This window comes from Apostichopus japonicus, chromosome 21 (assembly GCF_037975245.1).
Source record: "Apostichopus japonicus isolate 1M-3 chromosome 21, ASM3797524v1, whole genome shotgun sequence".
In the NCBI taxonomy this organism is placed as follows: domain Eukaryota; kingdom Metazoa; phylum Echinodermata; class Holothuroidea; order Aspidochirotida; family Stichopodidae; genus Apostichopus; species Apostichopus japonicus.
Window position 1 is genome coordinate 7,649,215 of NC_092581.1, and position 19,915 is coordinate 7,669,129.

At 37.9% G+C, this 19,915-nt stretch overlaps 1 protein-coding gene across 3 annotated transcripts; it reads right to left on the bottom strand.

The window, feature by feature from the left end:
* Nucleotides 1–2,492: 2,492 nt before the first annotated feature.
* On the bottom strand, nucleotides 2,493–18,388 carry LOC139962680 (uncharacterized). 3 transcript variants are annotated; one of them, XM_071962857.1, is made up of 8 exons: nucleotides 18,230–18,388; nucleotides 17,822–18,048; nucleotides 17,130–17,315; nucleotides 16,132–16,227; nucleotides 11,177–15,017; nucleotides 9,327–9,503; nucleotides 4,180–4,275; nucleotides 2,493–3,166 (listed from the first exon to the last, which is right to left on the bottom strand). In XM_071962857.1, exons 2-5 carry the CDS (start codon nucleotides 18,044–18,046, stop codon nucleotides 14,862–14,864), a joined length of 663 nt encoding a protein of 220 aa, XP_071818958.1. In that variant the 5' UTR covers nucleotides 18,047–18,048; nucleotides 18,230–18,388; the 3' UTR covers nucleotides 2,493–3,166; nucleotides 4,180–4,275; nucleotides 9,327–9,503; nucleotides 11,177–14,861. The 3 variants fall into 3 exon arrangements, with proteins under 3 accessions (XP_071818958.1, XP_071818959.1, XP_071818960.1); XM_071962858.1 differs by having other exon boundaries at nucleotides 11,109–15,017; XM_071962859.1 differs by lacking the exons at nucleotides 16,132–16,227; nucleotides 17,130–17,315; nucleotides 17,822–18,048; nucleotides 18,230–18,388 and having other exon boundaries at nucleotides 11,177–12,296.
* Nucleotides 18,389–19,915: the final 1,527 nt, after the last annotated feature.

A 19,915-nucleotide genomic window follows, 5' to 3' on the forward strand; every position in this document is an offset into this window, starting at 1 on the left:
GTGCCCAGTTTTGGTATCCAGGAATGACAGGAAATGGATTTTAGGATGGGTGGTGAGGTGGCTATTGCAGAGAAACGATTTCCAAACAGAAATTTATTATGCATATAATCAATTGGCTAGAATGTCACACTTTATAAAATATCCCAGGACGACAATTCTAGAAGGATGGTCAGCCAGTATGCGTGTGCTTCAGACTACGATGGATCATAGTTTTGCCAGTTTTAAACCGCGTCGGCCTAAGGTGTATACAGCTTTTCACAACTAGAACTGGGCAGTTTAACAAACGTATCCAATCGTGGGAGGGAAATGATTTTGCATAAGACATAAGAAAACAGCACCGTTCGTTCACAGAAATCTGGAGGATTGAAGGATATTTAAGGCATTTTAGAAAATCTTAATGAATTCCGCAGTGAGAGCTGGCAGATGGGTTGGGGAGGGAAGCAGGTCACTTCGCCCAACAACCATTTCGCCCAACTGCCATTTCGCCCAACCAGCCTGGTCATTTCGCCCAGCCTTTTTTTTTAACTACTATTCAGTCAGAATAATATTACTTTTTCTATTTCACTAGTTCAATTTGATTTAGTTTGGGTTATGTTACTGCGTGGTAGGTAAATAAAGTGAGGTCCGGTGGTCATGGTGGCAAAAGTTGAATGTGCTGTGATAGCCCAAGCAATCAGCTATCATATGGTGGATAGGACATGTCAGTTGAAAACTGTTCATGCTCTAGCAGCTTTGGAAAGTGTGTAAGTCAATAGGAGCAAATAATTGTGTTGCGACACCTGTTACATTATTTCAGAGCGATCCTAACATGTACGGCGCGCCTAGTATGCCATAAGTCCCGAAATCGACATATGTCGAATTAAATTGACATATGTCGATTTCTCGTGCTCTCATTGGACTACCAGTGTCAGATGTTGTTTTCTCGTGCTGTTATTAGATTCAACCGGGAAGCCATGGCAGTGATACTTGAGAAAATATGCCAGGTCTAATTCACGTGGGTATACTGGACCCTACCGCTAAAATCAGAGCAGTGTTGACGCACTCTGTTATTTATCATCTCGCAAATTGTCTTTTTGGCTTATATTTTATTTCTCGTTAGCAAAAAGAAATTTTAACAGACGCCCTGTCTTTGTCAGTGGCTCTTACTTTCATATGATTTGGGGAATTTCTTGGAATATATAATTTTGAAACACGAATTTTGGTTGTTGAAGGTTTTGATTTGGCAATAATACATTTTTTGTGTAATATATTTGTGATTTCGCGTTCATTATTTCGCTTTGATCTGCTAGAGAGTTGATTTCGCGAATCACTTGATTTTTTAAAGGTAAATTTGATTTCGTGTTTTGTGTTTGGAAACCCCCCATAGACACATTTGAAATCTTAGGCACAACACTGCAGAACGAATGAGAATGAGCTGCAAAATTTCATGGATTTCCAACGACGTTCGACTCTTGCATCATTTCGTAACTCGTTTCCTTTTAAATGATAAGGAAACGTCATGTCACTTATATACTGTACGAAGCCGGTATCATTCTGCTTTATATCAATGTTTACCAAATTTCTGTATATCTATAATAAATTGACATGTTTAATTCTTTGTCTCATTATTATAGTGATATATATTTAATGCTGCAGACATTCCTTTCATCAAAATACATCTATAACGATATAAAATTTATCGCTAAAATAGTTATATGCGGTGCAATACATATGACTTAATTTTATAATAAATATTAACCCTGAATGTTGTGTCGACCAGTAATCAAGTGAGGTGAAGTTACAAATATATGGTTTTATGTCTTCATCTACATTTAACATTACTAACATTTCCTGCAAAACAATTGAAAATGTTCATAAATGTTTAAGTTAAACAAATTTATGATAATAAAACTACTATATAAACTTCATTTCTAGCAAAGATGATTCGAGACAAATTTCATAACTACAGTGGCGTATCAAGGATTTCAAGGTCCCAGGCTTAAAAGTGAGAGCTTGGTTCCTTCGTTCTCAATTCATCTAAACCGGCATGTAACACAAAGCCATAAATGTAAAAAAAAAACGCAAAGCACTGTCTGGATAACTTACTTGACTGGCAAGAACTAACCCATGGGGCCCTGGACATTGGGGACCCTGGTTCAATGAACACCTATATTGCTGAGCCTCTGTTATCGTATTCGTTCTTTCTACCATTCTTGGTTTTCTGGGAAACGTAACAGACATCTTGACCCATACACACGCGTACTGTTTTTTATCCGTTTCCCAGATACAATGGGTGACCCCCTGAGGATCGTTACACAGGAGCATAAATGTTTACTTTGGTAACCATTGCTACGGCAACTGAGCTAGCCATGATATGCTGCAGTGACCAACGAACTACAGTAGTTAACCACGTTACTAATTGAAACGATGAGATAACAAGGACCTCGTTAGGCAATCTGAGCTTGTGAAAGCGAGCGATCAAACGTGGACGCGAAAGACTGATTTAACAACGGTTCAAACAACGGTTGATCCAATGTGACCAACGCTTAAATTTCAAATTTTATATCAAGATTGTGTTCAATAATATGAGTAGCATATAATGGATAACCTTGTGTAGGCATTTTACATGTCAGAATCACTGATGACTTCAATTCTCAATTGTAAGCATTGATTAAATAGTTTATTTCCAATGAGAACCAATTATCGTTTGAGAAACAATGTGATATAAATAACCAGCTGTTTCACACAGAGATTACCATAACTACTGTAAACCTTAAAGTTTTGTACAAAACTTAAAGATTTACAGTTCTAACAGTGTTCTCTGTGTGTATCGTGTGTGCCAATAACTCACATATATGCAATACTAAAAGCGAACCAAGGAAGTGACTTCAAAACCCACATGGTTGATGATAAAACGAGTATAATTAACAACTCTTGAGTACAAGCTGAATCAATGGGTTATCAAATAGTGAAAAATAGATGATAGATATACACTAGAAGTTTAGATAGTTGAGTCGTGTTGTTGATAAACCTAGTAAGCCGGATCTAAGTTTGATGGCATGGACCCTGTTGGAGTATTTGAAGTTGCCCCATCCCCGGCTTGCGTCAGCGATCTACTAAAACGATAGTCTCGTATAGCTAGTAAGGCAAGACCAAAGTACCCCTGGACAACGATGAAACCAAGGGTCTGTGGATAGAAAGGCGAATGAAAATAAAAGTATTCTCTGTATAATATGATTTATTACTATATGTAACGCTAACTTAATTTTAAGTCAGTGCTGAAACGGATCAGTAACGTGCGCAAGTGGAGGAGAGGGGGGGGGGGGGGTCCCCCACACTCGATCGTCAGTCGTGGGGAAATTGTTCAGTCGGTGGATGTTGCATACAGCCGGGGAAGAATATGGACAACTGTTACGGGTGTACCCCTACACCCTTTATTTTAATTTTACCAAAGGTATTTATTAGCAATACCTTGTGTTTAAAGCTACTTGTATAGACCTAAATTATAGCCCAAATATGCATCGGAAAGCACTCTTTGACGTCTAAAGTTGTATTTGTTTTCTGAGTAATAATCCCCCGCCCACTCCCACAAGCCCTTCATAGCAGGCGGCTTCAATGCCCCCTGGACAATACCCCTCCCTTAAATAAATCCAGCATTCTCCTTTGGCCCTCCCATACAGGTTCAGGCCCTACCTTAATCAGTCTGGGGAAATTTCGATATCATTTTAATGCTAAATTAAAACAAATATTGACGTTGCCCCCCCCCCCCCACATAGGAGTCGGCTTCAGTGAGCCGAGTGAAGCACCCTCTTGATCTTCATTCGCCTCTGGCCCTTCCGCAAAGTCAGACCCGTACCTTAATCGATGGGGGAAATTTTAATTTGGCCCCCACCATTGAAATCTAGAGCACGCCACTGTAGCGGATAGGAAAACTATTTGAGTGAATGAGAATGATATTGTTATAACTTTTACTTAAGGGTAAGAAAATCGCACTTTGTTTTCTAAACACTCCTGTCAACGTTATCCTGTTAAATAAGTAACAACAGTGTTATGTAACACTTACATCAAGCATCTACACACAGTAATATCACTCACGAAACTAAAAATTAAATTTAAAATTGTGGCAACTTATATGGACCTTTAGTTCAACTATGTTTTACTTATGATTTATGAAAGTTATTGTTTGACTTCACGACTTACCCCAGCTGACCCGGCAGCTTTTCTTCGACCTTTTGCAAGGACAAGGCTGGATGATATCAACATTAGCACAAACAAAATGAAATAAGCAAACACATCCTATGGAAGAAAGGAAATGAACAGTAAAGCTGGATATGGGATAGCCAAAGAAGAAAAAACAAAAAGCATCTTACACACTTGCTACGGATATATTTAAGAGTAAAAGAGGCCAAGAGTGTAATTACCTTACATTAACTCATGCGACGAAGACAATGTCAAGCTAACTTCTTTATTTTAATATTAAACCTCAGTATCCTGAGATAAAAGAAAGGCATCACTGCATGTAATGCAATTGCGTGCATAGGCACTCGGCACCAGCCGCAATCGATGAAAAATCCTCGGATGGTAAAGTACACGTCATTCAGTACTCGGACTGAGATGATTAAGCACTCGTATTTGTATTCGGTCAGGACGAGTTCAAGTACTGATATATGAAAGAACATTTAAACTGACGTTACAACAGGAAACCGTATAATAGTTTGATCCTTTTGACATTTCTTTGTATTACGTTATATTGTAATTATCCTCAGGCTTCTCTACTGCAGTAGTATCATTCACGCAGCCCAATGTATTACCAGGGAGCTGCTACTCTGACAAGATGAATCTTCCGGAGCTCTCTCCAGTTAGAGTAGCAGCTCCCTAGTATTACCACGCACGTACGCCTATACGTATGGGCTATACGAAGATGAAGGAGTGGTGTATGTTGTTAACGTACGGAGTACTAAGTAACATGATATAATTAACATTACTATATAATTCTAACAGTTTGAAACCTTTTGTACCCTGTTGCTTGACGTGTACACTTGACAAGAAGGAGGTAAACACTTCCCCCAACCACATCTCTAACTCCGATTTATATGCCGATGGTTATTCCAGATACAACGGATCATGTAATCTGGTAATTTTAGACTAGTTTGAAGATAAATTAACTTCACTCAATGTCTGCCATTCGTTTGTTCAGTTGGTGTTGAAGTCGAAGATTTCCACATACTATAGACAGAAAACGTTTGGTAAAGAAATAATTTGATTGCCTGTCACTCATGCTAATTTAAATAAACCAAGAAACATATGTGAAGTGCATATTTTGTTAAGTTTAAGTGTGACTCTACTCTCCCAATTCTTCGTACAGTTGGTACTGCCACTGAAGGGATGTATTCCACTCCTATTCGAAGGCTGGCTACATGTCAATGTATTTCAAATCTCCAAACTAAGGATCAAAGCAATTCGGTCAGTCCCCAACGAGCGAGTTAATGAGCTCAGAGAGCAGTTTTCTTGTAGCTTCGTCCCCAAAATTTGTTCAGAAGTATGAAATTTCGCGAAACTGCTTGAGACCTACCCGTCTGGTTTAAGGTTTGAGTAATGCAAAGAAAGGCGTCTCTAACCGACATGACGAGGAAAGGTGAATCTCACAACATTTAGTTTTCGTAAGAAAACACTAAAAGTTTCTATTTTGATCGTACTTTCTGATAAATCCCCATTGAATTTGGCGCCTTTTTTTCATGGCTCCAAAAAGTGCCGTTAAATTTGCCGTGAACTTGACTTTGTTACATTTGGCTAGATTAGACAATGCTCTTTACATTGATACTAAATTAATGCACTATTCTTGTCAATAATCAACGTATTTACTTACGGCAAAACACAGCGTTATGTAATACAGATGTTAGGACTTTGTATTGGCTCTGCGTGTACATGTAATGATGTACATTGCTTCAGTTCGTGACAAACGCCCATGTCAAACTACAGTGTACACAACTAATATTTCATAGTCATTATAATATTACTATAGCCCTGAAATATAGGAGCGGAAAATACTCATCTTCTTTCAACACATTATGCAAGCTCTGAAGATGAAGTGTAGTCTAGGAAAAAATTACCTCACACTGAGCACGGCAAAATACCACCTTTTGTCCATGGTAAACTGTGGTACAATACCACAATTTGACTGGGGTATTTTGGTCCTATATGGATGCGATTTACCACAGTTTTACCATAGTAACATACCACGATTTTACCATGGTTTTATCACTTTTCTATTTCTTCTTCACCATGGTTTTATCTCAAATTTACTGTGTACTATGGCATTACCATAGTTTTACCCTAATTAACCACAATTTCACCATATAGCTGTACCAAAGTTTTACCCTAATGGTTTTAACCAAATTGTACCACAGGTTTACCCTAAATTTACCAGAGTTGTATCCCAATTGCACAATAGTTTTCCCTACGTGTCTTAATTATAATCAGTACACCACAAATTACCTTAAAGTGGGCTAGTTGAAACATACAACAAAGAAACTAATACTGTATGTCATTGTCGTATTTATATTATAGCATACTATTTTATATGCACCAGATTTGCTCAATATGCTTCAGTCAAAACATGCATGACAACAAAATAAAAGTTAAACAGTTTTACAGTATATGGTATGTACAATTTTTGTCAAGTAAAATAAGTATGTACCATAATTATATTCTATAGAACAGCGCTACTGTGGCAAATTTACCATGTGTTACCCTAATTTAAACATAGTTTACCGCTGTAAGACAAGGGTACGTGTTTTGCTGGGATCATATATATATATATTTAAAAAAATTATATCTGATATGAGTGATATGTTATTGCATTCATGTACTTTTTAACTGTTCGACCAAACTTTCTTCCCATTCCTTGACTTGCCTTTCATTTAAACATTCCGTCCTACTACTTTACCACAAGTCTTTCACAGTGTTTAAAAGCAATGTTTTGTTGTCTTGTTACTATTTTCTAACAGTTTTACGTCTCAAAGTTTTATGTAATATGAACGAGAAATAAAGAGACCAAAGAAAAAATGTGTTGACATTCTTAAAAAAGAAAGTTCTCTAACCAAAAGTCCCTCAAAGATATGGAAAACCCTCATCGTGCACGTCGGTGTGGCAACCACTGTCTTTTCAGTGGGTGAACTAGAGCTTTGTCTGGCTATTTTTAAACCAAAATGGCCTCTCATGTGTCATATTTAATTGCCTGTGGTATAACCTGAATGTTTTCACACAAAAAATAGTTATGCTTGAAAATATACCCAGTAAAAAGGCCCCTGTCTCGATACTAGCAAGGCTCCATAAGCTGATTACTAGCAACCCATGTACAATTTCAGGAAGGTGAATAAGAAGGGCACTGGCAGGGCTTGGACTCTTTGCAGCAGCAGGGTTTGTACTTGGAAGAGCACAAGCATGGGTCCATCTTCATGAGAGTCTCTAAATACAATTATTGCTGGTGATAAATGTAAACCAGTGGTGATGTCTGATTTCAGCGAGCAGCACTAAAAGTAGCGATTGTTACGATATGGCATTGCTTGCATGTATTGTTATGTGTGGTTGTACCGAATCAATGTTTCAGCAGTGAGTATTTCATGCCCCTATCCACACAGAAAAGTCATTTCACTGCCATGAATAGCTCCTCTTATCATTCGCTATAAGCATGGCGCGCCATGATATAAGCAATTCAATTCCATTAGTTTTATCACGTTTAGTTATAGCATTTCGCGCAATACGTATAACGTGGAACAGAACAGTCACCACTTTACTCGTAACCTGTATTCGTGTTCGTAAATATTTGCCGTGAACTTGACATCGTTACAGGATTATTTGAAGAGAAATGGATGCACATTTGTGGTAAAGGAGTTTTCAGCGAAAAAACAGTTTTCAAAATTGGAAATAAATATATTTTATGCCAATTAAAAGTATTTTTCTAAACAGTTCGAAAGTGGTTAATTTACGTTCGGATATTACTGCCGAAATTCCCTTTCAACTCCTGTTTTGTGTCTTTTGTCAAAAATGATTGGATTTAAACACCTTTCCTTCATTAAATTCAACTATAACCATACATATAAATTGGTTAATAACTGAGAACCTTCGAGACCTTCTGAGACCTTCGGAAATGATAAGTTTTACCTAATTAAATATTAATGGAGAGTGACGTCAAGAAACCCCGTGAACATTCTACAAGAAAAGAAAGCACTTTTCGCACCGCTGGGGACAGACTGGATTGAAACCTTAGTTTGGACAATGGTCACAGCGACATTAAGTTTAACACTACTCTACTTTCAATTTCGGAACAAGGTTTCAGTTTTGCCAGGTAAGGATTATAAACTGTAAGCACACAGAGTGTCGGACATGAATGGCTGTGAGAATTTGTACACAACACCCTTTCAGATAAGAATAGTATTCGTAGGTCAGCAAACAGTTTATGTCTTGGTGGTTTTATTAAACAGAATATCCACCCATACCAGTTTTGTTTCAAAGGACATTCTGTATGTCTTCAAGCAGCAATCAAATATAGTGGATTGTGTTCAAGAAGAAAATATAAGTGGCGTGCTTCTGGTTTAGAAATTCACCATCAACTTTACTACTTTCAACGAAATAATGTCACCAAAATGTAGTTGTAAAACCAAACAGGTTCAGTACTCTGCTGTACTCTGTTTGCCTTCATATATACCCCCAAATTGCTTCCTTTAAACCAGCCGCTACTGAAGTAAAGTTCTTTTGCATTCAACATCCATTATAAGTGATGTGGATCCGATCCCAGCTACTTTGCAACCTTTATACTGAAACTTTCGATCAGTTTCCAAACTCAAATTTCTGTCTAAGATTTTGGAGCGTGTTGTTTCAACAAGAGTGTCTGCATATCTCCAATACTACAAGTTTGTCGATACCTATCAATCTGCTTATCGTATATACTACAACGTTGAAACTGTACTATTTTCACATGATATTCTTAATGTCATGGATAATGGAAAACTATTTGCACTTGCTTTTGTGGACCTATCCGCTCTGTCTTCGTGTTGACTCTTCAAATATACCCGTCGCATCATGTCATTTATTGATTATATCTCATCTGTGTACAGGCGCTTCTCTTAAAATCTAAGTATCATCATCATCATCGTCATCATCATCGTCATCATCATCGTCATCATCGTCATCATCGTCGTCGTCGTCGTCGTCGTCGTCGTCGTCGTCGTCGTCGTCGTCGTCGTCATCATCATCATCATCATCATCATCATTGATGATAAAACCACCTAGAAAATAAATATCTTTATGCAAGCGCAACTTCTAATAGTAAATAAAGTTATACTTACCACCAAGTTCCAAGGTAATGGCATCTTCGACCGCAAGTTCGTTAACAACGACAAATATGTAAAGAGACAATAAGCAAATGAAAAGAAACTTGTTGTCAAATACAAAGCGTAGGTCCCTCCGAGAAAATCATTGTTGGTCCCAATGATGATCACAATAAAGGAGATCAGAGAATAAAACTGAAAGAAAATAAGAGAGAAATATTGTTTAACGGAGACCAGATTCGTAACCTGACAATTACGGCCGAGACTATACTAATCTTTCTGTTTAATTTAACCCTTTTTATACATAAGAAGTAAATCTGATACGTCACAGTATAGAGCTAGCCTACCACTTATTCTTTCAAATCTAGACACAAGATGATATTACTAGTTCACATATAACTGCCTGACAATATAAATATATAGTAATAAATCAAATGTGAGTGTGGCCAACAATGCAGCAAGTTAGTCGTCATCTGTCACTGGATGAAAACATTCGTTCCGTTCATTCACTCCCACTCTAACGTATCTACTGTGTACGAGTGTAAAACGTTTTATCTTCATTACAGTAGTTTTCAATACAGATCTAATAGGTTGTCCGCATGTAAAGCGGTAGGCCAGTGTTCGAGTCTATATATATATATATATATATATATATATATATATATATATATATATATATATATATATATATATATATATATATATATATATATATATATATGTATGGCATCTAAGACGAATAATTATTACACAAACCTAACAATTAATTACATACAATCTACGGTTACCATCGCAAACCCTAGCGTGCCTTTATATCTTCAATTATCTGTGTAAAACAATGAATTAAGCAGAGCGTATCAGGTAACAATAAGTTCTATTTACCCCTACACAGTGATTTTTCTAGTTAACTTTCTTTTTTTTTTTTTTTTGAAGACATGAGATCTCAAAATAAAGAATTTTTAGATGCAACTTACAAGACCTGAGAAGTGCCATTTCCAGCAATCTGGGACGCATTTTTTAGCACAAAAAAAATCGTTACTCTACGCGCCAAATGATGGTGGCGCTTCGCTGGAGAGTGGCATAATGGTCCCTTTTGGGAAATAGCACACCCACTTAAATTTTTAAAAGGGGCCCTGGTTGTATTTCCCAAAAGGTAACTGTTTAGAACTTCCTTTATGGAATTATTCACGTTTTACGACAGTAACTATTTTGCTTAACAGTGTAAAGTGAACTATATATACTAAGTACATATCCGTATTACACATTGGCCGTTATGTCAATTCACTGTATCGCTGAACACACCGGTTCCTGTTGTTTTGCCGACTGGACGCAGTAATATGCCCCTGCGTCAGATCGTTATTCTGTAGAAAGTAGTGCTGTTCAATGTATAGCCTAATTATCGTCATTATTGTTATTGTTTTTGCGCCTTTACATTCTTTTGAGGCTTTTAACTATACTAATAGTTAAAAACAAAGGGGTATCCTTCCGAGACAATTGTTGGAAATTTTCCTGTTAAAGTTTTTATTAAATTGTAATTATCTGAGGCGAAAGTTAATGTATATTTAGTACTTCATATGAATGGTATATCCATATCGCTGGATGCACTCGGCCATAAGGCCTCGTGCGTCGCTTGAGATATACCCTCTCTTGCGATATCCTCGATAAACGCTCGGTAGACCATTGATTAACCCCTCAGTATACGATCGTTAAATCACGGCCGCTGTCCTTCGGAATCATACTCGCTGCCCGTTTGAGAAACATTGTTTATAAACGCTCGACGGTCGAACCTAATATACTCACTGAATTGAGCTTGACAGATGTTTTCATTTTTGTCAGGTCAAGCTTCGCTGACTCGTGTTCGTACTCACCATAGCAAGGAAAAGTGCGATCCCGTGAATTGACGTGAGGTATTCCAGTCGAAAGGACAAACCGGAACCTGTTGAAGTTGCCGTGGTTGTTGTAGTTGTGGTGTGGACAGTTCTAACGACTTGCCCCGTGGAAGTCATGTTGTTCCTATGTGGTATACTGCGAAATACTGAAAGTTGGCACCCAGATGTTGGCAGAAAAGTATAGGGCTTTAGGCTCAAAACCTTTTCCCCTTTTGCTCAACTCTTGCCGAAAGAAACAACTTTTTTACAATTCTGATACACAGTTCAGTACATTAGGCTCACACATAAGCTATACATCAATTTGCCTAGCCCATGCACGTGAAATACGCCTAAGTAATTAAACAAATAGAACAGTAGAGCATATAAGCTAGTACAGTTTGCAGTGGGTTCAATATGTGATATAACCCTGCTAACGTTAGTGAACAGGTTCCAGTGTACTTATTAAGATAGATTATCCCGTACCAATTACAAGTCTAATGATTAACATCAATCGAGGGAACAAAGTTCAGATAGTCCAATTCCTATAGGTTTGTACATGATAAATGACAAGCGTGTCATTTTAACATAAATTATTAACTATAGGTTGCTAGGTAAGTGGAGTCAGAGGGCGGGTTCAATGGAGACAATTCTTTGCAAGCGTTTTAAAGATCTCATAGTTTCTGTCGTGTTACTTGAATATGTATGTTTACTGTTTTGTGACTTGAAACGTAAGTGATATATCACATTAAAACAAAGTCTTTAATCCAGGTTAAAGGATCGGATGCAAGCGACATAAGCTTTCTTTTAATGCACCGGCTTAAGAGCGCTCATACCTTAATGATCATCATTCTCCGGGCCGACGTAAGAGGGATGGAAAACATAAATGACAATCCCTCACTAAAGTAACATCAAATTGGTTAACACACCAATTCAACCCCAAAACCAAATGTAGCCGTGTTTCCCATTTAATTTATCATTGGCTCCCTGACATCATGTTAATTCAATGTCTTAGATGTTGATATTGAAGTAGCCTACATAGTGTCATGTAGTTGTATGGAATATATTTATTTGACTTATTCCCTTATAGTTGGAGGTGTTTACTCTAGTTTCTTATACTCCATTAAAAGGACAGACATTCAGAAATTACGTGACCTAGATTTGACCAAGAACAGTGAGTAACACTAACACAATGCTGTCCTCAACCACACGAGAACTGGACACATGCAATCCTAACAGGTTCGCCAAATCCTATGTAATTCTCTACTCTGTTGCCTGTAAAACCAAACAACCTCACGAGTCCACTTCGTCTCGTACATATCAACTATTAAATATTTCTACAACCTACTTATAATTCCAGAGCTCACATTAATTAACTTAAAACAACGGTTAAAAACCTTACCCGTTTTCTACTGATAGCTATATGAGAATCGAGTGGTATTGGGTACTACTCCCTTCTCGTTGTTTTGAAGCCATTAGCCCCATGTAGCTCCAAATATTCACCTAACTGCTCTGGGCAACTTAAAATGTCTGCTAGCTTGCTCCTAAGGAATATGGATGTGATCAACGAGGGTCCACCCCTGTGTGCAAAATATATATACACAGAGGCGCTCATGATATCTAAAGTAGCCGTCGGGCTAGCTTGGCTAGCAGTTGCTCTAATGATGCTTGCCATTTGTCCTCCTCAGAAATCTGACTACCAATGACAGTATTGACACAAGTTCCGTCAACCAAGGGGATTGCCTTATTGGCTCATCGGGGGCCTTCTATACAACAGTCCCCTTGTTGGCATCATTCCTGAGCCTTATGAGAACTTGGTCCCTTTCAAATTATTTGCTTGTCCTGTTGCAATTGACCCACGGCCACATGGAAACCTCTAACCACCTGCAGTTGAGCTGATCCCTTGGATGCACTCGTATCATCCATAGGACGGAACAGCCTATGTTTCTCCCCTGAAGGTCTTTCGGTGCCTCAAGTAAACCATCAGCAGGGTTGTACATCAGCTCCTCCCTGCTATTATCACTAATTAGAGATCAATAAGTAAGGAAGGACTATCATCGTCTCTCACCTAACATACCTACCTTCAATAAACCCCCAAATCGTCCACCCACTCTGTAAGGGTTTGGTTCCTCGACTTCCTCAAGGGAATCAATGAACCTACTTAGTCTCGCCATAGGTTGAGCATGAAGCCTTAACCCATGAACAGACTATGCGAGGGTCTCTACGATTTGATTCTATAACCGTAGTCGTCTTGCAACAGACACGGTGTATGGTTGCACAATCGCAAGAATGCACATGGACGGTGCTGTGGCCGAGTGGAATAAGGCGGTGACATTTGAAGCAATGGGGCTTAGAGATCGGGAGGTTAGGGGTTCGTTCCCCTGCCGGGTCATAGTAATATGTTTTTTCTTCAAAAAGCAATGTACGGTTATCCCATCTGAAATGACTTTCTAAATTGAAAAAATTCCAAATTTGAGTTAAAACGTTGAAGTATTTCATAAGCCCTTGCGGGCTTCTCCCACATTCGTGGTAGCTTAAGCATCGTCAAAAATATTGACTGATTATGATTATTAAACGTACCTACACCACGATAGCAATAACCACAAACCCAAAGCACAAGCACATACAATATATCATTCAGAAGCACATCGTCATACACATAACAAGTTTAAATTACATGAAGCTCCCGGATTGGAGTTTGCGAAACACCCTTTTGAACCTTAGCAGAGGCGGATCCATGAATTGAAAATGTAGAGCGTATGGCCATAGGTTTGTTTCTTACTGACTTTGTTCTTCACTTACTGTTGGTGGAAAAAAGTTTAAAATTCAAACTGCACAGAAACGTAATTTTCCAATGTGTATTGCCACCTACAGTAGACTGACCTATGTCTACCGTACATGATACCATGTTTGCCTTCAGAACTTAACAGTGCGTGTAGGCATGTCTAATGAACTTATCATCAGCAATTTTATATGCGTTAATGCAACATTGTATTTAAATTTAATTACAGTGACTATAGCCCATGAGGCAGAAATTCAATTCTAGATCTATTCTAGCCTGCACACTGGAGACCGAGTGTATATATTTCGCATGTAGAGGGAGGGGAAGGTGGAGAATAGGATGGGTAGGAGGAGGGATTCTTACTATTACCGAGGGTGCATAGGGCCTTGGGATGGGGTTCGTAGAAGCTCCCCATCCCCACCTCTGAAACTGCAGTTCGGTTAATTCTGAGAAATCAAAGAGCAAAAAGTGTTAACAAAAACCCTGTGTATGTAAACTATAAAAGTTAGGTCTGACGTTTCGATCCTTCTTCAAACTCTGATAAATGTCAGAAAAAGTAGTTCATTAATGATTACTAGGAAGATGATGAATTTCATTGCTGTAGCACTATCAAATTTCTTATCTGGAACATACGCCATGTATTGTCTTCTGCAAAATGCGAATATTATTATTCATAAGTTAACCCTATAATATATCATGATACTCTTTGCAGTGATTGTAAGAAGGTCCATAAAAATGAATTTATATATTCATACACATATATGTATATCCTCTAACAATTATTGATTATTTAATTAAAGAGATTCCAGTGTAGAGGTATAAGAGTAAAATTTACCACTATGCAAATGACTAGACGTTTTGAAACAGTGACAATTACGATTGGTTGATAGAAGGAGGTGAGCATTGTTAAGTTGACTCCATGTACGACGGTGGACTTTCGATTGGGTGGTCGTTTCGCTGTGTTCGTGAGGACTGGTTGGCTACTTCTATCTGTTTTATAGCGTCCGGAAGGGAAAGTACTAAGCAAGCTACGTAAGCTTGAAAAATCAAAAATCCAAGAACCTGTTCAGTGTGAAAAGACAACCAGTTTTACATTTCAGTAGTATTTGCTCTAGTGGTAAATCATAATTCGTATGTAGATAATGAAAACTTTATTTCGGAAATGTTGCGTTTTACACTGTAATTTTTTGTCATTTCATACCCCAATGCTACATTTTCAAGGATTTGAAGTAAGCTTCGACACCGATTGTCTTGAAAGCTGACTTTGAACATAGTGTGCCATGATATCAAGATATACATAGTTTGACCCTTTCTACTCTTGTGGCTGGAAGCTTTGCCGTCATCATGTCTTAGTTAAGGGGCTCTAATTATGCCTTGATCGAACTTTGATAACATCGAAAGACTTCCCAAGCATTTAATATCACGTTACTGTTTTATCCTGCTCCTACTTTTTCCCATATATAAAAGCTGAAACTTTATGAACGAGTATAAATGTCGAATTTTATACCAAAATTTCGACCACACTCTCTAAATTACTTTTTGTGTAAATATTTTGACTTGTTCCTACTTTATATCACGACTTTAACCTCTTATCCCTCAAGTTCAACTATTTTATCTAAAGTGTCAACTTTCTTTGAAATTACCTTTTGCTCAAACTTGATACTGATTGAGACGAAATTTTGAGGATGTACCGGTATGTCAAAATATGATGCTTTTCGTGAAATGTCTAAACAGACCTTTCATGGTTTTGTTTTATTCATTGTAACAAAAACAACACTAAGACAGAAAGTATTGAAATTACATCGAAATTTGCCTTTTCATATCGAAAGTTGTTATAAAGAAAAATATTTTGTATTTACGTTTTGTATAGAAAATTGAAAGGTTTGTTACCAAATTTGCACTTAAACAGTACATAGAAATTTCGACGGATTATGAGATATATCAAAAGCAAAATTTTACTTGTTGTTATACTTTAGAGGATCCGACTGAATCACCTACCAATGCCGTGGATTGAATCCCTAGTTAACAATCTATGGAATAGAACATCTCCCGCAGGCCCCACTTTCATAATTTGGGATAGCTATTCCCACTACCCCCTCCCCCTTCCTACTCCTATTATATTGTACACACATCTCACAACTGACTGGTCACTATCAAAGGTAGAACATGATCTTACCGCGCATGCGCCATCTCTTGGCAAAACTGCTCTGGCGGCTACAAGGCTAGAAGCAACCAGCTCAAAAAATGCCATTAAACCAAAGCCGATTACCATCTGAAATGAAAATATTGATTCAGATTTTCCTTGTTTACGAGCAGATCATTTATTTAGAGATTTCAATGTAAAATACATGCATGTTGAATATGCATGTATACGTAATTAGGAACCATGCTGATTAACAAAATTGACTGGTCTAGTAATGCCACAATTGTCCATAAGAAAGCAAATCAGAGGCTCTATTGCTTGAGAAAACTGAAGAACCTCAGGGTGGATAAAACAATCATGACCTTGTTCTATAAATCCCTCATTCAAAGTGTTTTGATGTATAACATAATTTGTTACTTTGCCAATGGTACAAAAATTGATGTGAAGATGCTTGAGCAATCTAGGAAAGTAATCTGTGCTCAATTACCATCGTTAGAGTACTTGTATCATAAGAGGGTCTGCAATAAATTAAAATATATCATGCAAGACCCAACACACCCTTTGTTTGAGCACTACAATTACAACCGTTTGGACTGCGTTTATGCCCACCACGTACACTTAGGGGCCGCTACAGAGACTCATTTGTGCCTAACTCTATCCATATATTTAATTCACAAGTGAGAAGATTAGTTTCTTATTTGTAGGACTTGCTGTATATATGTTTGTATTACTGTATGTGTATATCGCAGTCTATTGATACTTATACTACTGCTTTTCTTTTCTTTTTATTTTTTTTTCGTTTACGACCTGTGTAAAGCCGAATTTTCGATTGTGGACAATAAATTCAAACTCAAATATGGGTGTGTGCATGCATGTGTGTACGTATGCGTGTACGTATGTGTGTGTATACATATGTATGGGTAAGTGTGCGTGTGTGTATGTATGTATGTGCGTGCTCAAAACATGCTTGTATGTGTGTATTTCTACTAAAGCATACATTCTTACGGCAAAGTTTCACTTGATTATCCTACCATAAAAGCCCATGGGATTGTCGGATTCTGCTCAGGAATCTGCATTGCGCCGATGAAAACTACTGTTGCAGAGAATAAAAACCCAGCAACACAAACAAACAAATAGAAGCCAAGGGCTCCTACGAGGTAATTTCCAAATACGCGGTTACCGCAGGCCATCACCAGGAGTGCTATGAAAGAATGCAACTGTTCAGGAAACAAAACCAGGTTGAGAAAATTATTCAAGCCTCCTGTAAGACTTCCACACGAGAAAGAACACAACTTCATTTGAAACCATTGATGATTGGTTCTAAAACGTACGGTAGTAGAAAAGCTGGTTGTATATTATGTGTTATAAGATATCCCTTAATTGAACCATTGCAGATCATGCCGTAAATTTACAAATGTGAGACGGGAGAGCTCAACTGTGAATCTGCATGCCTAAGCCAATACAATGAAACGCTTAAATGTATGTATTTTCTTATAGCATTGGCTTGACATATTTATCCCTGATAGTTCAGATAAACCTTGTATCGAATGGTTTCGTTAATTTTTTCAACGCTTTTAAAACTCAAAATCATCCTACAAATATAAGAGTCAATATTGAAATAAAACTTTTTTACATTAACAAATAAAACAACTAAATTTAATTGTTTAGTTTTTATCATGCATCTCAAAATCTTAGTTTGATTGAAATGGTAAAATTTACTTACGACAATGAAGACTGACAGTATCCCAATTCCACTCTTCAAGAAGTTTAGTGGTGTTGAATGAGATGTTTGGTAGTTGAAAGTATTACTGGTAGTCGATTCGGACTGGGTGTTAGATTGGATTTGTGCCGCTGGTGGAGAAGAGGTTTGCACCGCTTGTGGTGGTGGAAAACTCTCATGGTTTGTGTTCACCTTAGACGGATCGTACACCGTTGGGATTTGTGCCATTTCTGTAAAGATGAAAGTCGAAGATTAGCCTGCCTTTTATTTAAAATCATGATCTAGCGTACCCGATTTGTTTTTGCACGAATAAACATGTCGATGCTGCTCTGTGTGTGTGTTTCGGTGTAACAGATATATAGCCTATCCAACAAATATCTACAAATTAAATTTTGTGAACTGAGTACTTACTGTGAACCTATCTGGCCGTATCTTCAGTAATGACATCCAATTCTGAAATGGCTTAGTCCTTATCAAGTCTAATTGTTAAGGTACAAAGGTGGGTTCTTCTGCAACTATCACTTCAGACAATCATTTAAGTCGTGTAACATAGACGGTTCAAAATATGCTAACATAGCCTATGCATCTTACTGTAATCATCAGATAAGTACATATTCAGTACTGTAATCGAAACCATGGCACGCCGATGAAGCTACAAACCGTGATGCTATCCTACGTAATTGCTGCACGAGACGTTACGCGTGTGCCTAGGTGAGCCGATGAATTTCGGCAGGGAAAATCCCAACCTCGTCTAAGATGATTCATTATGGAACAGAAGACCCTGACAGATCTTAAAAGACAATTCCATTCGGAGGAAGACTGCATGTAGAGCAAAAATCGATATTATTTCCTCTGATTTCATGAAAGTGATAAACTAGCGGGTACACTTATCCATTTGTTTATCTTTTGACAAATGATGACACTATATTTAACTTCACTGGAAGACAACTTTCCTCCTTGAAAATCTGTGCACTCAACCCTAGCCCTGTTTGATTCTATGGAGCGCGATATTGATACATTCAATTCCAATTGGGCACCCACTAATGTGGTACCTAGTCATTTTATTGTATGTAACACATTGTACATATTCGGAATTGACATTCATTTTTTCGGCAATGAATATGTCAAAGGACGGCTTACTTCTCATTACTCGGCAATGGGTACGGCACAAAGGCAAAACTATAGGCATAGATAAAACATTACGTTAAGAAAACTGCTTCTAGAGAAAGCCTGATATCGTGTCCCAGACAGAAAGTAAGATAATATCACTGAAAATAGCTTATTTAGTCCCCCCCCCCCCCCCAAAAAAAAGAGTCACCCAGGATTGAATAGACAAAAGTTATGACAATGAGGAGCGGAAGACAAATGGAAAGGCAAATACCAACAATTAACTAGTAATTGATGAAATAGATGATATATAGCGATATTTAAAGGAATGGGTAGTTATAGCTTCTGTCATTTAGGTACTGAGACAGGCATTTTTAAAGCAACGACAACAGATATCAGTAGCATAAAATCTGAACAAAACAGATTTGCAGACCGCGTGCTTTAAGTAATCAGTACAACATTGTAACTGGCTATTCAAATATATTGAAACTTAAAACAGGGGCGTATCCAGGGGGCGCAACAGGCTCGCGCCCCCCCCCCTATTGGCCGTCACCAAAAAAAAAAAAAGATTAGCAAAAAAAAAAAAAAATGATGACGACTTTTATGTGAGATGTCGGTGATCGCTCAACCCCCCCCCCCCCCTCCCGTATGCTTTATTTTTTGTTTGCCAGAAAAGGGTCTGGCGAAGTTCGGCGGCATAATAGTTTTAGAAACATAGATGGTAATTGTGTTTGTATTATCACTATAAACACTAAGTGACATGCCAGCCATACTAAATTGTGCATTTTGTGTCCATATTTACTGGAAATGTTGCTTATTATTAAGGTCGAAAAATGGATCACATATGGCCATGGGCGGCGATCCTGGGGGGAAGGGGGGATATATCCCCCATGGAAATCGGTGGAGGGGATGTAATACACCATATCCCCCACCAAATGCCAGGGATAAGTATATTTTCATGCCTACATTTATGCATCATCGTTAATGTAC

Coding starts and splice junctions, on each gene's coding strand:
- LOC139962680 (XM_071962857.1), bottom strand. CDS start 18,046: ATGGCACAAATCCCAACGGTGTACGATCCGTCTAAGGTGAACACAAAC. Junction 16,228..17,129: donor CAATCCCATGGGCTTTTATG/GTAGGATAATCA, acceptor TTTTCATTTCAG/ATGGTAATCGGCTTTGGTTT. Junction 15,018..16,131: donor CAAGAGATGGCGCATGCGCG/GTAAGATCATGT, acceptor CACACTGAACAG/GTTCTTGGATTTTTGATTTT.